The sequence below is a fragment of the Gorilla gorilla genome, chromosome 20 (genome assembly GCF_029281585.2).
Source record: "Gorilla gorilla gorilla isolate KB3781 chromosome 20, NHGRI_mGorGor1-v2.1_pri, whole genome shotgun sequence".
NCBI lineage: Eukaryota > Metazoa > Chordata > Mammalia > Primates > Hominidae > Gorilla > Gorilla gorilla.
The window spans coordinates 10,031,092-10,055,962 of record NC_073244.2 but is presented as its reverse complement, the minus strand read 5'-3'; the positions used below and the strand labels follow the sequence as shown (position 1 = coordinate 10,055,962).

Genomic DNA, 24,871 nt, shown 5'->3' with positions numbered 1-24,871 from the left:
CAACAGCCATGAGGGACTGAATTCTGTCAACAACCACAAAGGTTTGGAAGCAGGTCCTTCCCCAGTTGAGCCTTCAGATGACACCCCAGCCTGGGCCTGTGTCCTTTTTGTTTTTTCTTTGAGACGGAGTCTCGCTCTGTCCCCCTGGCTGGAGTGCAGTGGTGCAATCTTGGCTCACTGCAACCTCTGCCTCCTGGGTTCAAGTGATTCTCCTGTCTCAGCCTCCCAAGTAGCTGGAATTACAGGCATGCACCACCATGCCCAGCTAATTTTTGTACTTTTTTGTAGTGACAGGGTTTTGCCATGTTGGCCAGGCTGGTCTTGAACTCATGACCTCAAGTGATCCGCCCGCCTCGGCCTCTGAAAGTGGTGGGATTACAGCCATGAGCCACTGCGCCCAGCCTGGCCTCTGTCTTGATTGCATTCTTGCTAAACCTTAAAGTGGGAGACCCAATGAAACCACACCCAGCTCTCTGTTGTTTTTAAGTTGCTCAGTTTTGGTATAATTTGTTATGCAGCACCAGAAAACAAACAGAGGGAGAGATGGGCAATAAACACGCCTCCAAGGCATCCCCTCTGCATCTCCTTAGAACACACTCACCTGCTTTATTTTCACCACCTTCGGTATACATTATTTATTTGTATGTTATTGTAAAAATATATAATACATAAAAGTTTTTTGGGGGCCGGGTGCGGTAGCTCACGCCTGTAATCCCAGCAGTTTGGGAGCTGAGGCGGGCAAATCACTTGAGGTCAGGAGTTCGAGACCAGCCTGGCAACATGGTGAAACCCCATCTCTACTAAAAATACAAAAATTAAGCCAGGTAGGGTGGCGCATGCCTGTCATCCCAGCTACTCTGGAGGCTGAGGCAGGAGAATCGCTTGAACCCGGGAGGCGGAGGTTGCAGTGAGCCAAGATCCTGCCACTGCACTCCAGCGGGGGTGATAGAGTGAGATGCTGTCTCAAAAAAAAAAAAAATTAAAATTAAAATAAGAACGGGTGTTGGAAGTGGGAGTTCAACTTTGTTTCTGCCAAATGCTCAGGGAACATTTGATAAACACAGGTTCCTTCCCTCCCTCTGCCAACTCCTTCTGCTGCCCCCGCCTAGGAGGGGAACTTCCCAGCCAGAGCTTTCTACTCATAAAATCAGTGAGTCCCGTCCTTGTTGAGTATGTAGAGCGCAGCCCCTTTGAAGGCAAATTGTAGCATCTTTTTTTTTAATTAATTATCTTTTGACATGGACTCTCACTCTGTTGCCCAGGCTGGAGTGCAGTGGCATGATCTCGGCTCACTGCAACCTCCACCTTCCAGGTTCATGTGATCCTCCTGCCTCAGCCTACCAATCAGCTGGGATTACAGGTGCCCGCCACCACATCTGACTAATTTTTGTATTTTTAGTGTCGGGGGACGGGGGGGTCTCACCATGTTGGCCAGGCTGGTCTTGAACTCCTGACCTCAGGTGATCTGCCTGCCTCAGCCTCCCAAAGTGCTAAGATTACAGGCCTGAGCCATTGTGCCCTGCCTGTACAATCTTTTTGTTTGTTTGTTTGAGACAGAGTCTCCCTCTGTTGCCCAGGCTAGAGTGCAGTGGTGTGATCTTGGCTCACTGCAACCTCCACCTCCCAGGTTCAAGCAATTCTCTGCCTCAGCCTCCCCAGCAGCTGGGATTACAGGTGCCTGCCACCACGCCCAGCTAATTTTTGTGTTTTTAGTAGAGACGGGTCTCACCATCTTGGCCAGGCTGGTCTTGAACTCCTGACCTCAGGTGATCTGCCTGCCTCAGCCTCCCAAAGTGCAGGGATTACAGGCGTGAGACACTGCACCAGCCTGGAATCTTCTAAAGTGAATGATATGAACCTTCTTCGAGTAGGCAGTTCCATTTCTGGCTGTCTGTTCTGAAGAGGTATTTGCCCACATTCCTAAGGAAACACCCACGAGGAGGTTTGTCGTGACACTGTGTTTAGCAGCAACATTATGGGGAACGAACCCAATGTCCCCAGTAGGCGAAGGCTGAACTCTGGCATAAATAATGGAATTCCAGCCGGGTGTGGTGGCTCGGGCCTGGAATCCCAGCTACTCGGGAGGCTGAGGTGGGAGGATCACTTGAGCCCGGGAGATTGAGGCTGCAGTGAGGTGTAACTGTACCACTGCACTCCAGCCTTGGTGAGAGACCAAGATCCTGCCTGAAAAAGGGGGAGGGGGGTGGGGAGCTAGGCCCAGGACAGGAACTGTGGCATGTTCCTGTAATCCCAGGACTTTGGGGGGCTGAGGCAGGAGGGTTGGTTGAGGACAGGAGGTCGAGTCCAGACTGGGCAACACGGCCAGACCCTGTTTCTCAATTTGTCTTTTTTTAAAGAAAGAAAGGTGGGGCGCGGTGGCTCACGCATGTAATCCCAGCACTTTGGGAGGCCAAGGCGGGCAGATCACCTGAGGTCAGGAGTTAGAGACCAGCCTGGCCAACATGGTGAAACCCTGTCTCTACTAAAAATACAAAAATTAAGCCAGGCGTGGTGGCGGGCGCCTGTAATCCCAGCTACTCTGGAGGCTGAGGCAGGAGAATCGCTTAGAACCCGGGAGGCAGAGGTTGCAGTGAGCCAAGATCGCGCCATCGCACTCCAGCCTGGGGGACAAGAGCGAGACTTCGTCTCCCAAAAAAAAAAAAAAAGGTAAAGAAAGAAAAAAAAAAAGAAGAGAAAACAAAAAAAAAACAAAAAGAGCCCAGATGCACACTCAGGCGACAACTAAGTATAAATATCTGGGCTCATGCCTGTTACAGTGGCTTATGCCTGTGACCCCAGCACTTTGTGAGGCTGAGGCAGGAGGATCACTTGAGCCCATGAGTTCAAGATCAGCCTGGGCAACATGGTGAAACCCAGTCTCTACTAAATATACAAAAAGTTAGCCAGGAATGGTGGCACACACCTGAGGTCTCAGCGACTCGTGAGGCTGAGGTGGGAGGATCACCTGAGCTCGGAAGTTCAAGGCTGCAGTGACTCAAGAATACGCTACCGCACTCCAGCCTGGGCAACAGAGTGAGATCCTGTCTCAAAACACAAACAAACCTCTGTGGAATGACCCTCGAATTGTGCTAACAGAGCCTTGTCCTGGGGCCTCCTCATCAGACTCTGGGAGAGAGAAGGGGCCCAGGCGGTTGGCAGGTTTCCTTTTATTGGTTCTAGACAGTTTGTGGAAGGAAGAGATGAGGCCATCTAGAGGCCGGCAGGCTCGCCCAGTGCCCCAAACACTGCCACCCTGAAGTAGTGTTGGAAGCTGCTCCAGGGATGTTGCAGCCCTAAGCACAGTGACAGGTGGGGGCAGGAGCAGCAGGGGTCCCCAAGATGTTGAGAGGCTGGTGAGGGCACAGAGAAGCGACCTCCTGGGGCTGAGGCCCCTGTTGGCCCTATGTGCTTGGAGTACGCTGGCGCTTGTCTGTCCGGTCTCCAGTCACGCCAAGGCCTCCTGTCCTGACCACCAGCAATGCTGGCCTCAATGTGGCTGAAGCTGGACGTGTGACCTTGACCCGGTGAGGGGGTCCTGGGAGGGCTCAGTTGCTGCCGTTGCTGTCGTCACTGTCCAGGTATGCACCCAGCTGGCTCAGGGAGGATGTGCCAGGCGTCAGGGGTGTAGGGTTGGCCTCCTTCCTGTTCTGCAGGCCTCCTGGTGGGAGAGCGAGAGTTAGCTCATCTCAGCTCCAGAGCAGACAGGCCAGGGACAAGGCACGGAGCCGGCCACCTCTGCAGGTTTGCAAGGCCCAGAGGCGACAGCATGTGAATGGCCTGGCCTTTCTGGATGGCACCTGATGGGACCCATTGCAGATTTACATCTGCACACCTGGGACTCAACAGCTCCACTGCTGAACAATGGCCAATGCAAACCTTGCCCAGGCAGCCAACGTGCGCTGCCAAGAATGGAAATGGCGCAAAGGCCACAGTCCAGTCACTGTGGACTTAATCGCCTTAGGAAACATCATACTAAGACAATTAAAAGACAAAAACAGGCCGGGCGCGGTGGCTCATGCCTGTAATCCCAGCATTTTGGGAGGCCGAGGTGAGTGGATCACCTGAGGTCGGGAGTTCCAGACCAGCCTGACCAACATGGAGAAATCCCACCTCTACTAATAATACAAAAATTTAGCCGGGCGTGGTGCTGTAGTCCCAGCTACTTGGGAGGCTGAGGCAGAGAACTGCTCAAACCAGGGAGGCGGAGGTTGCGGTGAGCCGAGATGGCACCACTGCACTCCAGCCTGGGCAACAGAGCAAGACTCTGTCTCAAAAAAAAAAAAAGAAAAAAGAAAAAAAGAAGCCGCCTGCCTTCGCTGCTCACTCCACTAATTGGTCCTGTGGGGGTCGCAGGCCGCCCCCACCCACCCCATGAAGTCTCTGTAACTGCACAGGGAGCTGCTGCCACCTACAGGCCACTATAGAAACCGTGCCCAGCTCTGGGAACTCTGTGACCTTACCTGGGGTAGGGGCCGCCTGAGGCTGCCTGTTGCTGCAGTCCGGGTCGGCCTTTGCCTTCTTCACCACGACCAGCCTCGACAGCGGGGGCCGGCTGCCCAGGCTGCCAACGCTCTGCTCCCAGACCTCCACCTTTCTCTTGGGCTTTGGGGCCTGCAGGTGATGGGGACACATGTGGGGGTCTGGCCCGGATCCAGGGCCCAGTCTGGCCCCTCGCCACAACCCCTGCTCACTGCCCCATGCCCACTCTTCCACTGCTGCGCTGGCCACGTTCCTCCTCTGCTCTAAACTCCTCGGTGGCTCCCCACTGCCCTAGGCTTGGCACTCAAGGCCTCTGCCCATTCTCCATCCCACATAGCCTGGTCTGGCACTTCCTGAGTCACACCGTGGCTTCTCATCTCCACGCCTTTACCCATGCTATTCCCTTCACCAGGGATGCCCCCTTTTCCATGCACTCGCTTGGTGAACTCCTACTCACCCTTCAATACCCAACACAAGACACCCCTCCTCTGAGAAGCCCATCATGGTTCAAGCTCACATGCAGGCTGCATGTCCACGCTCACAGTGCCCTCTGCTGGCTGTTATAACTCTCTCCCCAACTCTGCCGTGAGCTCCTGTCTTCCCCACTGCTGGCTCTGCGGTGCCACAAACAGTTCCTGGCACAAGGAGGTGCTCAATGTACTTGAGAGAACGAGTGAAAATGGAGGAAGCCGCCTTGACAAAGAGTTAGGGGCAGGTAGAAAAGGCCTCCAGCTCCTTAACTGCAACAGAAGGGACCCTTTAATCTATTTTATTAAAAATTTTTTTTTGGGGGGAAGGTCTCACTCTATTGCCCAGGCTGGAGTGTAGTGGTGCAATCATAGCTCACTGCAGCCTCGAACTCCTGGGCTCAAACGATTCTCTTGCCTCAACCTCCTGCAGGTGCATGCCACCATGGCGGGCTAACATTTTTAATTTTTGTAGAGACGGGATCTCGCTATGTTGCCCAGGCTGGTCTCAAACTCCTGGCTCAAGCGATCCTCCCGTCTCAGCGTCCCAAAGAGCTGGGATGACAGGCGTGAGCCACTGCATCTGGCCCCTTTAATCTGTTTTATGTTTAAATAGAGGAAGTGGTAACCACTGGGTTAAGGAAGTCCCAATGGGTGCTCTGCCCTCACGGAGCTCACCGTGTGGGGAGGGAGAGGGACAAGGAGACCAATCAATACCCAGGACAACATCCATCTGGGTGAGAGAGAAGCCAGGGTGCGTGAGCTTGAATTGTGAGGATGAGCTTCTCAGAGGAAGGGCGTCTTGCATTGGGTATTGAAGGGCGAGTAGGAGTTCACCAAGCAAGTGCTTGGCAAAGGGGGCATCCCAGGTAAGGGGAATGGCATGGGTAAAGGCGTGCTGAGAAGCCACAGTGTGATTCAGGAAGTGCCAGGGCAGGCTAGGTGGGATGCAGAATGGGCAGAGACCTTGAGTGCCAAGCTGACGGTGTGAGGGGCGGCCACTGCTAAGGTGGTGGAGAGGCCTCCTTCAAGTTGTGGCTCTGGGCCGGGCGCAGTGGCTCATGCCTCTAATCCTGGCACTTTGGGAGGCCAAGGCGGGTGGACCACTTGAGGTCAGGAGTTCGAGACCAGCCTGGTCAACATGGTGAAACCCTGTCTCTTTATTAATAAAAAGAAAATACAAAACCTAGCCAGGTGTGGTAGCACACGCCTGTAATCCCAGCTACTCAGGAGGCTAAGGCAGGACAATTGCTTCAGCCTGGGAGCCGGAGGTTGCAGTGAGCCGAGACCGTGCCACTGCACTCCAGCCTGGGCGAAAGAACAGGCCTGTCTCAAAAAAAAAAAAAAAGTTACCTAGGTTAGTTCCCAAACCTGTTTCTACAGGTGGTACTCATCATCATTAAACTAAACTAAGGATTGGGAGGCCAAGGCGGGAGGACTGCTTGAGGATAGGAGTTTGAGACCAGCCTAGACAACATACAGACTCGTCTCTAAAAAAAAAAAAAGAAAAAAAAAAAGAAAATTAAACGTTAGCTGGCTGTGGTGGCACACACTTGTGGGTCCCAGCTACTTGAGAGGCTGAGGTGGGAGGATCATTTGAGCCCAGGAGTTGGAGGCTGCAGCGAGCTGTGATCGCGTCACTGCACTCCAGCCTGGGTGACAGAGCAAGAAAGACCTCATCTCTAAAATAAAAATAAAATAAACCAAGAAAACGCAAGTGTGGAGATATTCCTTCCTATAAAAGTTAGGGTGAAGGTTTGAAAAGTCTTGATGAAGGTGAATCACGTTAAAACCAAATAAAACACCTGCTATCAAATCAGGTAGAGGCATGAGACTGAGGAGTAAATCAAAAAAGGTTGGACTGCTTTCAAAGTACCTTTACTCTGTTGATTCATTCAAAAAAAAAAAAGAAAAAAAGAGAGGAAGTTGTAGACAATGAATTCTGGGGGTGGTTTATGTGAGAACCACAGTGTGAGAGCTCTAATCAGAGGACACAGCTTCAAAGAAAATGTCTTTTAGAAAAATGTCTTGGGGCCAGACATGGTGGCTGATGTCTGTAATCCCTGTGCCTTTAGAGGCCAAGGCGGGAGAACTGCTTGAGGCCAGGTGCGTGAGACCAGCCTGGGCAACACAGCAAGACCGCATCTCTGCAAAAAAGAATTTGAAAAATTAGGGGCCAGGCGCAGTGGCTCACGCCTGTAATCCCAGCACTTTGGGCGGCCGAGTCAGGTGAATCACCTGAGGTCAGGAGTTCTAGATCAGCCTGGCCAACATGGTGAAACCCCATCTCTACTAAAAATACAAAAATTAGCCAGGCATGGTGGCAGGCGCCTGTAATCCCGACTACTTGGGAGGCTGAGGCAGGAGAATCGCTTGAACCCGGGGGGCGAAGGTTGCAGTGAGCCGAGATCACACCACTGCACTCCAGCCTGGGCAACAAGAGTGAAACTGTCTAAAAAAAAAAAGAAAGAAAGAAAGAAAGAAAAGAAAAATTAGCCAGGCGTGGTGGTGCGTGCCTGTGGTCCCAGCTGCTCAGGAGACTGAGGTGGGAAGATTGCTTGGGCCTAGGAGGTTCAGGCTGCAGTGAGCTGGGACTGCATTACTGCACTCCAGCCTGGGCAACAGAGTAAGACCCTGTGTCAAACAAACAAACAAAAAAGGAAGAAAGAACAATAGTTTCTTTTTTTTTTTTTTTGAGACGGAGTCTCGCTCTGCTGCCCAGGCTGGACTGCAGTGGCACAATCTCAGCTCACTGCAAGCTCCGCCTCCCGGGTTCACGCCATTCTCCTGCCTCAGCCTCCTGAGTAGCTGGGACTACAGGTGCCCGCCACCACGCCCGGCTAATTTTTTGTATTTTTAGCAGAGATGGGGTTTCACCATGTTAGCCAGGATGGTCTCAATCTCCCAACCTTGTGATCCACCTGCCTTGGCCCCCCAAAGTGCTGGGATTACAGGTGTGAGCCACCGCGCCCGGCCCAGAACAATCGTTTCTGTGTGTCTGTGTTATTGGTTTATGAGCCCCTACTTTCACCACCTTCTTCAATGAACAAGCCAGAGTGGCTGAGGCCACCTTGGATGAGTCAGCTGTGGTGGAAAATGCTGGTCATCCACCAAAACTCCTTCCTCCTTTTTTTTTTTTTTTTGAGATAGAGTCTCACTCTGTTGCCCAGGCTGGAGTGCAATGGCACAATCTCAGCTCACTGCAACTTCTGCCTCCCAGGTTCAAGTGATTCTCCTGCCTCAGCCTCCCAAGTAACTGGGATTACAGGCATGCACCGCCATGTCCAGCTAATTTTTGTATTTTTATTAGAGACAGGGTTTCTCCATGTTGGCCAGGCTGGTCTCGAACTCCTGACCTCAGATGATCCGCCTGCCTCGGCCTCCCAAAGTGCTGGGATTACAGGCATGAGCCACTGCACCCAGCCTATAAATAAAGATTTATTGGCACCAGGCAACACCCACTTATTTACACCTGATCATGGTTGTTTTGGGCTACAGCCACAGAGTGGAGGAGTTAGGGTGCAGACCGGCCTTTTAAGAAAAAGTCAAGTTCTGGCCGGGCATGGTGGCTCACGCCTGTAATCCCAGCACTTTGGGAGGCCTAGGTGGGCAGATCACGAGGTGAAGAGATTGAGACCATCCTTCCCAACATGGTGAAACCCCATCTCTACTAAAAATACAAAAAATTAGCTGGGCTTGGTGGCGCGTGCCTGTAGTCCCAGCTACTCGGGAGGCTGAGGCAGGAGAATCGCTTGAACCTGGGAGGCAGAGGTTGCAGTGAGCCAAGATCGTGCCACTGCACTCCAGCCTAGGCGACAGAGCGAGACTCGGTCTCAAAAAACAAAAACAAAAAACAAAAGAAAAAGTCAAGCTGACCCCTGGCTTCATTTGTCCCTAGTTCACCTGGGAGCCCCCGGGACTCAGGCAGCCCCCCTTACCTCGTCCAGGATGGCGGTGGGGTTGGGCCGAAGGGCTGGCTGCAGGGGCGAGGGAGCGGCCTCATCCTCTGAGTCGGAGTCCTCCAGCAGTCTTCGCTTTCTGGCTTCCTCCAACAGGGCCCTGTGGGATGGAAGATGGGAACTTGGACGTGCTCTGTTTGGGGAACAGTGCCTGGGATGTACCTGCTGGGGTGGCGAGGGGCCTGGGTGCCTGGAGACCTCTTCCTGCCCTCAGTGAGCAGGGATGGGAGGGAGTAGGGGGAGCGCAGATTACTTTTTTTTTTTTTAAGAGACAAGGTCTCACTCTGTCACTCAGGGAGGGTGAAGTGGCACAATCACAGCTCACTGCAACCTCAACCTCCTGGGCTCAAGCGATCCTCCCCACTCAGCTTCCTGAGTAGCTGGGTCCACAGGCGTTTCCCTATGCCTTATTAAATTTTATTTCATTTTATTTTTGAGACAGAGTCTTGCTCTGTTGCCCAGGCTGGAGTGCAGTGGCGCAATCTTGGCTCACTGTAACCCCCACCTCCCAGGTTGAAGCGATTCTCCTGCCTCAGCTTCCCAAGTACCTGGGATTACAGGTGCCTGCCACCACACCCAGCTAATTTTTGTATTTTTTTTTTCTTTTTTGAGATGGAGTCTTTGTTGCCCAGGCTGGAGTGCAGTGGCGTGATCTTGGCTCACTGCAACCTCCGCCTCCTGGGTTCAAGCAATTCTCCAGCCTCAGCCTACCGAGCAGCTAGGACTACAGGCACGCACCACCGTGTCCAGCTAATTTTTGTATTTTTAGTAGAGGCGGGGTTTCACCATCTTGGCCAGGCCGGTCTCTAATTCTGGGAGTGGTTTATGTGAGAACCACAGTGTGAGAACTCTAATCAGGGGATATAGCTTCAAAGAAAACGTCTTTTAGAAAAATGTCTTGGGGCCAGACATGGTGGCTGATGTCTGTAATCCCTGTGCCTTTAGAGGCCAAGGCAGGAGAAATGCTTGAGGCCAGCCTGGGCAACACAGCAAGACCGCATCTCTGCAAAAAGAATTTTAAAAATTAGGGGCCTACATCCCCTTACCTGGAATGCCCCCTTTGCCAAGCACTCGCTTGGTGAACTCCTACTCGCCCTTCAATATCCAATGCAAGACGCTCTTCCTCTGAGAAGCTCATCCTCATAATTCAAGCTCACGCACCCTGGCTTCTCTCTCATCCAGATGGATGTTGTCCTGGGTATTGATTGGTCTCCTTGTCCCTCTCCCTCCCCACACAGTGAGCTCCGTGATGGCAGAGCACCCATTGGGACTTCCTTAACCCAGTGGTTACCACTTCCTCTATTTAAACATAAAACAGATTAAAGGGGCCAGATGCAGTGGCTCACGCCTGTCATCCCAGCTCTTTGGGACGCTGAGACGGGAGGACCGCTTGAGCCAGGGGTTCGAGACCAGCCTGGGCAACATAGCGAGACCCCGTCTCTAAAAAAATTAAAAATGTTAGCTAGGACTACAGGCACGTACCACCATGTCCAGCTAATTTTTGTATTTTTAGTAGAGGTGGGGTTTCACCATCTTGGCCAGGCTGGTTTCGAACTCCTGACCTCAGGTGATACACCCACTTCAGCCTCCCAAAGTGCTGGGATTACCGGCGTGAGCCACCGACCGCACCTAGTCTACTTTTTAATTTTCATTTTTTTTAGGAGGAATCTTGCTCTTTCGCCCAGGCTGGAGTTCAGTGGCACCATCTCGGCTCACTATAACCTCCGCCTCCCGGGTTCAGGCAATTCTCCTGTCTCAGCCTCTGGAGCAGCTGGAATTACAGGCATCTGCCACCACGCCCAGCTAATTTGTTTTTGTATTTTTAGTACAGATGGGGTTTCGCCATGTTGGCCAGGCTGGTCTCGAACTGCTGACCTCAGGTGATCCACCCGCCTCGGCCTCCCACAGTGCAGGATGGCAGGCAGGAGACCCTGCGCCCGGCCCCTTCTACTTTTTTACATTAACTTTTCCATGTCCACCAAGGGCAGTGGTGTGGTTAAGTGCCTGGATGCCAGAACCAGCCTGTCTGGATGGAGCCTGGAGGGTAACCTTGGTGGGGCTCATGCCTGGACCTCCCTGGACCTCAGTCCCCTCCATGATGAAGATCACACTGACCCCCAGGGCTGTGTGGGTAGTGAGGTTACAGCCACACCCGGCGCCCAGAAGGTGCAGGATGAACGCAGGCTCCCAACACTGTTCTTTTTCTGCACAGTATCGCTGATCTGCACACCCATCAGGCACTGACGTGGAACCTACCAGAACCTACCTGCTGGAAGCCCTGGGGACACAGGAGAGGCCACCATGTCCTTGTCCTTACAGCTCAGATTCTAAAGGAGGGAGGGGAGATGAGGCACCAGGAAAGGAGGGGATCAGCACGCGGGCTCAGAGGTGGTCGGCGTCAAAGGCATTCACCAGCCAACCACAGGGGCTCACACGTGTCATCCAGCACTTCAGGAGACTAAGGTGGGAGGATCACTTGAGGCCAGGAGTTCAAAACCAGCCTGGCCAACATAGCGAGGTCCTGTCTCTACAGAAATAAAAACAATTAGCTGGGCATGGTGATGTGTCCCTGTGGTCCCAGCTACCCAGAAGGCTGAGGCAGGAGGAACGCTTGAGCCCGGGAGATGGAGGCTACAGTGAGCTATGACTGCACTACTGCACTCCAGCCTCGGCAGCAGAGCAAAACCCTGTCTCAAAGAAAAAGAAAAGTGTCGGCCGGGCGCGGTGGCTCATGCCTGCAATCCCAGCACTTTGGGAGGCCGAGGCGGGCGGATCACGAGGTCAGGAGATCGAGACCATCCTGGCTAACACGGTGAAACCCCATCTCTACTAAAAATTACAAAAAATTAGCCGGGCTTGGTGGCGGATGCCTGTAATCCCAGCTACTCGGGAGGCTGAGGCAGGAGAATGGCATGAACCCGGGAGGCGGAGGTTATAGTGAGCCGAGATGGCGCCACTGCACTCCAGCCTGGGCGGCAGAGGGAGACTCCGTCTTAAAAAAAAAAAAAAAAAAGAAAAGTGTTCACCCAGGAGGCCTGAGGCTGTGTCCTCAGAAGGCGGCTGGTGAGGGCGGCCCTTGGTGGGTGTCCGGGAGCCTGTGCTGGGGGCCTCCCACCCTCATGGATGGGACGGGCTCTGGGGCCTCAGCTGTTCCTGCAAACACCATGGTTTATGCGTGACCCCTGCTTTCCTCTGGAGTCTGGAATCCCGGCATGGGCCAGGCAGCGGGGGCTGTGGGACCAGGCCCCATAGGAACCCCACGCTGGGTCTCTAGGAGCTTCCCTAGTGATGGCGCCTTTCTCGAGTCCTCCGGGCTGGTGCTAGGGGATGAGGCGTGTCCTGCGAAGCTCCACCAGGAGAGGATCTGGAAGGCCTGGCCCCCGACACACCACACATGCCCTTTCCCTTTGCTGAATCTGCTGTGTCCTCTCACTGTGACAAACCGCAGCCATGCAGGCGACCACGTGCTAAGTCACCATGCCCGGCAGTGGCCTGGGACCCCCTCGAGAGACGCTACAAGGGAGAAAGTGAGATGGGCGGTGGGAAAGGGGTCCTTGCAAAGGCGACACTCCAGAGAGCGGGGAAAGGGTCTGGGGCAGAGGCAGCGCCTGCCGGGGCAGAGGCTGCGAGGTGGGGCTGGGTTGGGCCGGCCCTGACTCACGCGGTCTCCTGCTCGTCCTCCTCCTGCTGCTGCCTCCGCCGCTCCTCCTCCGACAGGCGGTGCTGCCTCAGCATAGCCTCGAAGTCCACGTGCGCCTGCCGCTGGTTCAGGTCTTTCAGCTCCTGGAGGTTCTCCAGCACCTCCATCTCCAGCTTGGAGTCCTTGGTCCGGTTCTCTAGCACCTGGCGGGCGTGGGGCGGCGGGGCTGAGTGCATGGGGATCGCACCACGGGGCAAACCCTGTCTGGCATCGGGGGCCACCGCGGGCCACAGGAGGAACCCCTACCCCCACGTTTCCATCCTGCTCAGGGAAGCCCCTGCCCATGCCCAGCGCTGCGTCCATTTCACAGGTGAGAACACTCAGGTCTGGGGAGGGAAAGTGACCACATGGGGCTGAGCAGTGGTGGAGCCAGGATCTGAGCCCCGGGGCAGGGTGGGGTGGAAAGAGGCCGGCTCTGGACCCAGGTGGCCTGGATTTCTGGCCTGGTGCCATCTTTCAGTAAGAATAATAAGGAAAAATTTGGCCAGGCACGGTGGCTCACGTCTGTAATCCCAGCATTTTGGGAGGCCGGAGCGGGCGGATCACCTGAGATCAGGAGTTCAAGACCAGCCTGGCCAACATGGTGAAACCCTGTCTCTACTACAAATACAGGCTGGATGTTATGGGTCATGCCTGTAATCCCAGCACTTTGGGAGACCGAGGCAGACAGATCACTTGAGGTCAGGAGTTCAAGACCAGCCTGGCCAACATGACGAAACTCCATCTCTACTAAAAATACAAAAAGTAGCTGGGCATAGTGGCATGTGCCTGTAATCCCAGCTACTTGGGAGGCTGAGGCAGGAGAATTGCTTGAACCCGGGAGGCAGAGGTTGCAGTGAACCAAGATTGCACCACTGCACTCCAACCTGGGTGACAGAGTGAGACTCCATCTCAAAAAAATAAATAAATAAAAAATAAAAATTCAAAAATTATCCAGGTGTGGTGGCACACACCTGTAATCCCAGCTACTTGGGAGGCTGAGGCAGGAGAATCACTTGAACCCAGGAGGCAGAGGTTGACTGAGCTGAGAGCGTGCCAATGCATTCCAGCTTGGGTGACAGAGCGAGACTCTATCTCAAAAATAATAATATTAAGGAAAAATTGTAAAAGACAACCTGAGCACCTACTGTACACCAGGCCCTGGGCTAAGACGTTTCCATATGCCATCTCATTTAATCCTCACAACCCCCATTTTACAGAAAAGGAAACTGAGGCTGAGGGAGGCAAGTCTGGTGGCCATGGGCCCCTGAGAAGTGGCTTTGGAGCCAGGCAGGTTGGGAGTGAATCCTGCCTGGCTGCTTCCCGGTGCTGTGACCTTGTTGTATTTACCCTTTGGAAAAATGGCAATTCTGACAGTTTAAAAGTATGTCCACAAACTCTCTGATGCTCCTCCATTTAAGGGGTGGAGGTGACTCCCCTCCCCTTGAGCAGGGGCTGGACAAGCTACTTGCTCTAATGGAATATGACAGAAATAATGGCACGTAACTTCTGAGACTAGGATGTAAAAGCACAGGCCTTCCTCCTTGCTCTCACTCTTGGGTCACGTGCTCTGGGGTAGGCAGCCGCCATGTTGTGAGGTTGCTCAAGCAGCTCCCCACACAGCCAGGAACTGAGGCTGACAGCTAACAGCCAGTAGAGGGAGCCAGTTTGCGAGTGGCTCCTCCAGTCCCAGTCCAGCCTTCAGATGATACTACCCTGGCCAACACCTTGACTGCAACCTCATGGGAGCCCCCAAGCCACAACCATCCAGCTCAGCTGCTTCTGGATGCCTGACTCTCAAAAACTGTGGGATAATAAATGTTTGTTGTTTTCAGTCACTAAGTTTTGGGAAAACCTGTTATGTAGCAATAGCTGACTAACATCAGGGTAAGAGCCCCTTGCTGTCAGTGTGGAGGTAACTAAATTCACACACAGACAGCAGTGCGACAGGCCCAGGCACACACCAAACCCTTGCCAAGGCTCATTTCACTCCCTGTTGCTCTGCATGGCCATGGAAAATGTTGTATCTGGTCTGATGTGGCTTGCTCAGAAAACTCACATTTGGCAGGGGTGGGTGGGTCCAGGAATAGATAGGAATGGATGGGAAATATGGAAGCAGGAGGGGACAGCAGGGAACACAGTCATTTAAAAATCTATTTTATATATATATGTGTATGTATATATACGTATATGTGTGTGTACATATATATATATATATATATATATATATATATATATTTTAGCGACAGTCTTGCTGTCTTCCAGGCTGGAGTGCAGTGATGTGATCATAGCTAACTGCAACCTCAATTTCCTGGGCTCAAGTGATCCTCCCGCCTCAGCCTCCCTAGTAGGTGGGACCACAGGTGCACACCAGTACACCTGCCTAATTTTTGTTGTTGTTGTTGAGACAGAGTTTTACTCTTGTTGCCCAGGCTGAAGTGCAATGGCGTGATCTTGGCTCACTGCAACCTCCGCCTCCTGGGTTCAAGCAATTCTCCTGCCTCAGCCTCCTGAGTAGCTTGGATTATAGGTGCGTGCCACCACGCCTGGCTAATTTTTGTATTTTTAGTAGAGACAGGGTTTCGCCGTGTTGGCCAAGCTGGTCTTGAACTCCTGACCTCAGGTGATCCACCTGCCTCAGCCTCCCAAAGCACTTGGCTGATTTTTTTTTTTTTTTTTTTTTGACACAGAATCTTGCTCTGTCGCCCAGGCTGGAGTGCAGTGGCATGATCTCGGCTCACTGCAGCCTCTGCCTCCTGAGTTCAAGCAATTCTCTGCCTCAGCCTCCCGAGTAGCTGGGATTACAGGCGTCTGCCACCATGCCCGGCTAATTTTTTGTATTTTTAGTAGAGATGGGGTTTCACCCTCTTGGCCAGGCTGGTCTTGAACTCCTGACCTTGTGATCCACCTGCCTTGGCCTCCCAAAGTGCTGCGATTACAGGTGTGAGCCACCACGCCTGGCAAGCACCTGGCTAATTTTTAAATGTTTTATAGAGACAGAGTCTCACTATGTTGCCCAGGCTGGTCTTGGACTCCTAGACTCAAGTGATCCTCCTGTCTCAACCCCTAAAGTAGCTGGGACTACAGGTTCAAGCCACCATGCCTGGCTCCTTTTAATATTTCTGAGAAAATACAAAATTGTCCTATTGGAAGTGAACATAATTTCTTTCATTTATTTATTTTTTTTGAGACAGAGTCTTGCTTTGCTGCCAAGGCTGGAGTGCAGTGGTTTGATCTCGGCTCACTGCAACCTCTGCCTCCCGGGTTCATGCAATTCTCCTGCCTCAGCCTCCCAAGTAGCTGAGATTACAGGCATGCGCCACTATGCTTGACTAATTTTTTTTTTTTTTTTTGGAGACGGAATCTCACTCTGTCACCCAAGCTGGAGTGCAGTGGTGCCATCTCAGCTTCCTGCAACATCTGCCTCCCCGGTTCAAGCGACTCTCCTGCCTCAGCCTCCTGAGTAGCTGTAATTCCAGAAGCGCGCCACCACGCCTGGCTAATTTTTGTATTTTTAGTAGAGACGGGGTTTCACCATGTTGGTCAGGCTGGTCTCAAACTCCTGACCTCGTGACCCACCCACTTCGGCCTCCAAAAGTGCTGGGATTACAGGTGTGAGCCACTGCGCCCAGTGTTAAGTTTTTAAATTTTTAGTAGGAACAGGGTTTCGCCATGTTGGCCAGGCTGGTCTAGGACTCCTGACCTCAAGTGATCCTCCCGCCTCAGCCTCCCAAACTGCTGAGATTACAGGCATGAGCCACTATGCCTGGCCTCCTGGGGACATCTTAAAATTTTACCAACCACGCCCCCCACCCCATCTTCCTTCCTTGGGGACCTGAGGCAGGAAGGGCACAACCATCAGCACACACACACACCCACACACACAGTGCCCATGAACACCTACATGGCCCCCGACTCACCTTCATGGGGTTGTTCAGCTCCTCGTCCTCCCGCTCCTTCTGCACCCTCTTCTCCTCCTCCTCCAGGAGCTTCTCAGCCTGGAAATTCCGCGTGGCTCCATGCTCCATGGTGTAGTCTGTGTTTTCAGGGTCTGTCTGCAGGGAGGATAGACAGACATCAGCTCCTACATCCCCAGGCAACAGAATCTTCTAAAGTACCACCAGCAGATCAGGGCCCCTTCTCTCTGATTTTTACTGGTTCTACCACCTTCTCTTTTTCTTGTCTTATTGCTTTGGCTGGTGAGATTTCTTCCTAGTGCTCCTCCCATGTCCATGGGCAAAAATGCCCAACTCCCTGGCATGGACTTTAAGACTCTTTTCATCTGCCCACTGCCTCCCTGCAGCCTCCACTCCCTACCCTTAACATGACTGCAAACAAACTCTCCAATGAGGCACCTGTCTCTACTAAAAATACAAAAATTAGGCACGGCAAGGTGGTGCATGCCTGTAATCCCAGCTACTCTGGAGGCTGAGGCATGAGAATCACATGAACCTGGGAGGTTGAGGTACGGTGAGCTGAGATCACACCACTGTACTCCAGCCTTGGCTACAAAGTGAGACCCTGTCTCAAAAAAAAAAAAAAAAAATCTCCAAGGTTCTGCACATGTTGTGATTTCTGCCCTTTGTATTTATTAACACCTTTTCTTTGATTATAAATCACATGTACAAATATGTATACAGCATGCTTCTGTTTTTGTTTATTGAATAGAGAGGCTAAATACACCCTGGTATCTTAAATTACACACTGGAACAGAAAAGTGACATTAGCAGAAAAACTGAAATCTACCTTCGGTCTAAATGCTAATAGTAACACTATGTTTTTTATTTTTTTTGGGACAGGGTCTTGTGCTGTTGCCCAGGCTGGAGTGCAGTGGCAGGATCATGGCTCACTGCAACCTCAGCCTCCCGGGTTGAAGCAATCCTTTCACCTTAGCCTGCCGAGTAGCTGGGACTACAGGTATGCACCACCACACCTGGCTAATTTTTAAATTTCTTTTCGGTAGAGACAGGGTTTCGCCATGTTGCCCAGGCTGGTCTCTAACTCTTGGACTCAACCGATCCTCCTGCTTTGGCCTCCAAAGTGCCGGGATTACAGGCGTGAGCCACTGCGCCCAGCCACAGCCTACAATGTTAATGGTAACATTCCACCTTTAGTTTCTTTTTTTAATTAAAATTTGTGTGTGTGTGTGTGTGTGTAGACACGGACAGGGTCTCACTATGTTGCCCAGGCTAGTCTTGAACTTCTGGTCCCCAGCAATCCTCCTGCCTTGCCTTCTCAAAGTGCTGGGAATAAGCCACCATGCCTGGCCCCACCCTTAGTTTCTTACTGTGACAGATGTACCCTGGTTATATAAGATGCTAATATTCGGGGAAGCTGGTGAGGGGTAGGTGAGAACTATCCGTACTATCTTTGGAACTTTTCTGTAAATCTTCAGGTATTTCAAAAAAAGTTTTTGTTTGTTTGTTTTTTTGCAGACAGGGTCTCACTCTGTCACTCAGGCTGGAGTACAGCAGTGAAATCATGGCTCACTGCAGCCTTGGCCTCCCAGACGCAATTGATTCTCCTGCCTCAGCCTCCCAAGTAGCTACGACTATAGGCGCATGCCATCATGCCCAGCTAATTTTTATATTTTTTGTACCGACGGGATCTCACTATGTTGCCCAAGCTGGTCTTGAATTCCTGGATTTAAGCGATCCTTCTCCCTTGACCTCTCAAAGTGTTGGGATTACAGGCATGAGCCACTGCACCCAGCCAAAATATTATTATTATTATTTATTTATTTATTTATTTTTGAGACAGAGTCTCGCTCTGTCGCCCAGGCTGGAGTGCAGTGGCGCGATCTCGGCTCACTGCAAGCTCCACCTCCTGGGTTCACGCCATTCTCTTGTCTCAGCCTCCCGAGTAGCTGGGACTACAGGCGCCTGCCACCACGCCCGGCTAATTTTTTTTGCTTTTTTTTTAGTAGAGACGGGGTTTCACTGTGTTAGCCAGGATGGTCTCGATCTCCTGACCTCATGATCCGCCTACCTCAGCCTCCCAAAGTACTGGGATTAGAGGCGTGAGCCACTGCGCCCGGCCTATTTTTGTATTTTTTTTAGTAGAGTTGGGGTTTCATCATGTTGGCCAGGCTGGTCTTGAACTCCTGACCTCAACTGATCCACTTGCCTTGGCCTCCCAAAGTGCTGCGATTATAGCTGTGAGCCACTGCGCCCAGCCCAAAATGTTTTTTTAATCAAAGAAAAAAAGCTTATGGCAAAAAAGTATTCAAAGAGTACTTAAGCATAGGAAGAGAAAATTTTAAGTTATCTTCAGTCTTTCCTTAAATTCTCAAGGTAACAAATAAAAGTCAAATTGTAATTTTTATTGGCTGTGTAATATTCCATTGCATGCTACTTTTTTTTTTCTTTTTGAAACAGAGTTTCACTTCGTTGCTCAGGCTGGAGTGCAAAGGCGCAATGTTGGCTCACTGCAACCTCTCCTTCTCGGGTTCAAGCGATTCTCCTGCTTTGGTCTCCCAAGTACCTGAGATTACAGGCATGAGCCACCACGCCTGGCTCACTTTTGTATTTTTAGTAGAGACGGGGTTTCACCATGTTGGCCAGGCTGGTCTCAAACTCCTGACCTCAGGGGCTCTCTTTCCTGCCTTGGCCTCCCAACCTGCTGGAATTACAGGCATGAGCCACTGTGCCTGGCTTTTTTTTTTTTTAGTTGGAGTCTTGCTCTGTCACCCAGACTGGAGTATAGCGGTGCAATCTTCGCTCACTGCAACCTCTGCCTCCCAGCTTCAAGTGATTCTCCTGCCTTAGCCTCTCGAGTAACTGGGATTATAGTCCGTCACCATGCCCAGTAATTTTTGTATTTTTAGTAGACATGGCATTTCGCCATGTTGGCTAGGGTGGTCTTGAATTTCTGACCTCAGGTGATCTGCCTGCCTTGGCCGCCCAAAGTGCTGGGATTACAGGCGTGAGCCATGCCCAGCCTGCATGCTAGTTTGTTCTTCTCATCCCTTATTATTATCTATCTAGGTTGCTTCTGTCTTTTTGCCTTTATTTAGAATGCTGCCATGAACATCTCTCCCAAACCGTTGTCTGTTTCTTGGGGATAAACTGAAATGAGATTCCCTGGATGGAGAGGATTGGAGTTAAGGAACCCCAGGGCCCGCCCTGATCTGAGGTGTGCTGGGGGAGAGGGACCGGCCTGGCCGGCCGTCTCATCTACCTTGAAGGTGATCTCTGCCAGGCAGCGCGTGCACTTGATGTAAAAGCGGAAGATGGGCAGGCCCAGGTAGACCTCGTTCTGCACCGTCTCCTTCCGAGCGTTGAATTTCTTCCCCTTGTAGATGTACTCTCCGCATGTCTTACACCTGCGGGGCAGCATGTAGGGATGTGAGCTGTCTTGGGACTCTGGCTCCCGCTGGCAGGCTGTCCCTGCGGCATCCTGCAAGATCACTGCTTGCTTGCCTCCAGTGACGGGGAGCTCCCTCCTTCAAGAGGCAGGCTGCCCCACCCTGTGTCCAAATTTCCTCTACCTGAGAACTTCGTGTTCTCATTCATATCTTCCTGGGGCTCAGTCCAAGGGTCGCCTGCTTGGGAAGCCCCCTGAGTAGGTGAGGCCTGCCTGTCATGCACTCCCAGAAGCAATCTTGGTGCTTACGGGGCACCCCACCCTCCAGGAGGAAAGATGCCACACAGAAAAATGCTGCCCCACCCCCCTCTTCCCCTCCTACTCCGGGCTCTGCTCCCCAGCCCAGCACGCCCGCCTCCTGTCTGATCCTGCAAACACCCCCAGCTCAGTCCCAGCTCAAGGCCTTTGCTCCTACAGTCTCATGGCCGGCGACACCCTTCATCCTCAGACCTCAGCGCCACCAGTATTTTGCCTGATGTCGCCGTGACTACCCCAGCTACCTATAGCCCTCCCTCCTGCGCCACTGCCCCAGGGGCTCTCTCCTGCCTGACTTTGGGGGCCCGTGCACCTACCTGACTACCACTATTCTCCACTTCCCATTAGACTGTGGGCTCCATGAGGCCAGGGACTTTGTTTCTGGCGCCCAGCACAGACCCTGGCACACAGCAGGTGCCCAATAAATGAGTGTTGAATGAATAAATGAATGAATGAGGGGGAGGAGTAGACAGGCCAACAACACATGGGCATGAACCGAATTTCACTGACCCAGATGTCTCTTTCCTCGTTAGGTGTGTGATTTCAGATATGCTAGAGCATGAAAAGGTGTGGGGTTTAGAGTTGGTGAAATACAATAATTCTGAAGTGCTACAAAAGGCAAGATCTGGGCACCGTGAGGGGATGATGGAGGCCTCCCGGAGGGGTGAGATTGGAGCCATGACCTATGGCAGACAAGAGGAGCCTGCCATGTGTAAGCAGAAGGAGAAGGCCAGGCGCGGTAGCTCACGCCTGCAATCGCAGCACTTTGGGAGGCCAAGGAGGGCACATCACCTGAGGTCAGGAGTTCGAGACCAGCTTGGCCAACATGGTAAAACACCAACTCTACTGAAAATACAAAAATTAGCCAGGCGTGGTGGTGCACGCCTGTAATCCCAGCTACTTGGGAGGCTGAGGCAGGAGAATCGCTTGAAGCCAGGAGGTGGAGGTTGCAGTGAGCTGATATCACGCCACTGCACTCCAGCCTGGGCAACACAGCAAGACTCTGTCTCAACAAAAAAAAAAAAAAAAAGAAAGAAAGAAAGTAGAGGGAGAGAGTTCCAAGCAGGGGCAGCAGTGTGTGCAAAGGCCCTGGGGTAGGAACGAGCTTGGCTGTTGCAGGAGCTGAAATATATCTATGGGGCTGCATCTCTGTGGGGTCCTATCCTCTCTGCTCACACGTTTACTAACCACCATGATCTCAAGGCAGGCACTGGCTGGGGGCTCTAAAAGATCCAGAGCTTAATCCCAAATGGTGAGGCGAAGGAGGGCTGGAATGGTCAATGTCTGAGCCAGGACAATGTCTAAGACCAGTGATCTGGTCTTAACACCGGACGAGTCACCTCTGTGGATGCCAGGCACTGCGTCCTTCAGCCATGACTGGTGTGTGGGGTCACGCAGGGGGTGCTCACCTCATGTTGAAGGGGGCCATCAGCCGCACCACGTACTGCCGGTCTTTGGGGAGCTTGAGTTTGGGGATCTTTGATGGGTCAAAGTCCGGCGGGTAGTATTTCTGCGGGGGAGGAAGGAAACATTGGGGGAGTTATTTTCAGAAGCAGGGGCAGGACATGGCAGAGGGAAGGGGCTCTGGGGAGCTGTGTCGGGGGTCCCCAAGCCCACCCCAGGTTCCGCGACAGGCAGGGAGGACTCGCAGGGCTCAGTACAGTCGGAGGGAGGCCAGGCAGAAGCTTCCTGACTCTCTCCCAGTGGAGTCATACAGGACACATTTAATTCTCCTAAATACCAGTCATGACAATACACATGAAATGCTGCCTACACGGGAAGCTCTAAAAAGCCAGGGTTTGTTTTTGTTTTTGTTCTGAGATGGAGTTTTGCTCTTGTTGCCCAGGCTGGAGTCCAGTGGCGCGATCTTGGCTCACTGCAACCTCCGCCTCCTGGGTTCAAGCGATTCTCCTGCCTCAGCCTCTACAGTAGCTGGGATTACAGGCACCCACCACCACACCCCGCTAATTTTTGTATTTTTAGTAGAGATGGGGTTTCACCATGTTGGCCAGGCTAGTCTCGAACTCCTGACCTCAGGTGATCCACCTGCCTTGGCCTCCCAAAGTGCTGGTATTACACGCGTGAGCCACCATGCCCTGCCCTTTGTAGAGGTTAAGCTTTGCTTAGCACTTCTGTTGTTCGGGCAGGAGACCGAGTTCCCCTAGGTGTCCCAACTCCCCAGCAATTCTGTAGAGGGTAAACCGGGACTCTGTTAGCTCAGCCTCCTAATCACGATACTACATCCGTTTCCTACAGAGTCATCTCCCTGGATCTGAATCCTGAGGAGCTGAAACCTGCAGGGCTCAGTTTACTCCTCTGTGAAATGCGCACATTGTCCTCTGTCTCCAAGAGTCTTTGCACGCATTCCTTGAGGCAAGGGGGATAAAGTGCTCTTTGCAGTGTCTGGCACCCAGTAGGTACTCCAAACACAAAGTGCTTTATTTTCCAGTGGTGCAGTGGAGTTATCTGTCATAATCCATACTCACACTCCCTTTGTATCCCAGGGCTCCTGTTTCCCAGGAGTTCCTACAGCAAGCCTGAGACTGCTCTCCTAGAAAGACCTGCGTGGGGCCGGGCGCGGTGGCTCACGCCTGTAATTCCAGCACTTGGGGAGTCTGAGGTGGGTGGACTGCCTGAGCTCAGGAGTTCAAAACCACCCTGGGCAACATGGTGAAACCTCATCTCTACTAAAATACAAAAAAATTTAACCGGGCATGGTGGCGGGCGCCTGCAGTCCCAGCTACTCAGGAGGCTGAGGCAGGAGAATCGCTTGAACCCAGGAGGCAGAAGCTGCAGTGAGCCAAGAACGTGCCACTGCACTCCAGCCTGGGAAGCAAGCGCAAAACTCCATCTCAAAAAACAAAAAAACAGAAGTGTGCCAACAGTATAGTTTATACTGAACCTCTGCTTTTCTTCTGGGAGTCTGGAATCTTGGCCACTGTCAGGCAGAGGTTATTTGCATGACCAGACCCCAGTAACACACCCCCCCCTCCACACCCCCAAAGTACACGATTGGCTACAGTCCCTAAGTGGGGCGGGGCTTCTCAGAGCCACGCCCCTCAAGAAGAGGGCACAACACGACCGCCAGCATTTAAGGAAGCCCCGCCCCCAGAAAAAAAACCCTATCTGGTGAAGTGATTGGGTAAAAGCCCAAGCCACGCCCCGCAGGTGACTAGCTACACCCCAGCCCAGAAGGGAGACTTAGCGAAGGCCCACCCCCCCGACGGAAGGCGATGGGGAGGAGTCTAGGGAGGAGTCTGGGGAGGAGTCTGGGAAGCCCCATCTCGCGGAAGGCCGTTGGGAAAGAAGGGTTCCAAAGAGGAGATCTCAGGAAGCTCCTCCCTCTCCCGGAGTTCCGGGATGTCCTGCTCCGATTGAAAAGCCCTAGTCGCCCAACACTTACGTTTAATACTTTTCGCTCCGACATCTTTGCCTTCCAATCACCTCGCAAGCACCTGAGAAATGGTTAGGCTGGGTAATTATCGAGCTTTTCCGACGGAAGCCTTACTTCCGTAAACGTCACTTCCTTCAGCCGCTATTATTGGCTGCAGCATACACAGCAGCCCTCTTTCATTGGTTCCAATCCCCGCCTATCAAGCTGGAAGTCCCGGCGTCTTTCCTCCGGAGTTGCAACCTGAGTAGCGCGAAATAAGGATTCCGGGAGCCATGTGGAATTGGAGAATTTTGTATAGTGCGCTGCGCCCCCTAGAAGCGGGCAGCGGCTCGTTAAAATTTTGTAACGTGACCTGGCTGCGCTACGCGACAGCCCTTGTTCTTCATTCTTTTATTCAGCAAATATGTATTATGCGCCTGCTTTGTATTCTGGGCTCTGGGAATCCACACATCGTTCCTGGGCCCGCAACTCTCACATGGGGTTGGGGCCACACATAGGGTGACTTAAGAGGACCCTGGACGACTCTTGAGTCACAGACATTGACTTAAAGATCAAGCTCCAAACCAACTTCCTAAACATACGCAGTGTCTCCCAAATGTCCCTCCATTGCCCACCTGTGCCTTCCCCTTAAAGAGGACTTCCCATCCCATTCCTTCCCCAGCCTCCTTCCCACAGCCTCCTCCCCACCTTTCATGGACGTTTGCTCTGTGTCAGATTGTTCCAGGACAGGGGTCCGGATCCAGACCTCAAGAGAGGGTTCTTGGATCTCGTGCAAGAAGGAATTCAGGGCGAGTCCACAGTGCAAAGCAAAAACAAGTTTATTTAGAAAGTAGATGAATAAAAGAATGGCTACTTCACAGACAAAGCAGCCCCAAGGGCTGGTGGTTGCCCATGTTTATGGTGATTTATTGATGATATGCTAAACAAGGGGTGGATTATTCATACCTCCCTTTTTTAGACCATATAGGGTAACTTCTTGATGTTGCTGTGGCAATTGTTTATTTATTTATTTATCTTTTGAGGAGTCTTGCTCTGTTGCCCAGGCTGACGGGCAGTGGTGAGATCTTGGCTCACTGCAACCTCTGCCTCCAGTGGTGCGATCTTGGCTCACTGCAACCTCCACCTCAGGATTCAAGTGATTCTCCTGTCTCAACCTCCCGAGTAGCTGGGATTACAGGCACGCACCACCACACCTGGCTAATTTTTGTATTTTTAGTAGAGACAGGGTTTTACCATTTTGGCCAGGCAGGTCTCGAACTTCTGACCTCAGGTG

At 52.3% G+C, this 24,871-nt stretch overlaps 1 protein-coding gene across 1 annotated transcript; it reads right to left on the bottom strand.

The window, feature by feature from the left end:
• Positions 1-3,152: 3,152 nt before the first annotated feature.
• YJU2 (YJU2 splicing factor homolog) lies at positions 3,153-23,730 on the bottom strand. Its single transcript, XM_055371284.1, has 8 exons — positions 23,608-23,730; positions 21,614-21,714; positions 19,764-19,908; positions 16,505-16,639; positions 12,567-12,748; positions 8,885-9,005; positions 4,461-4,611; positions 3,153-3,658 (listed from the first exon to the last, which is right to left on the bottom strand). Exons 1-8 carry the CDS (start codon positions 23,629-23,631, stop codon positions 3,546-3,548), a joined length of 972 nt encoding a protein of 323 aa, XP_055227259.1. The 5' UTR covers positions 23,632-23,730; the 3' UTR covers positions 3,153-3,545.
• Positions 23,731-24,871: the final 1,141 nt, after the last annotated feature.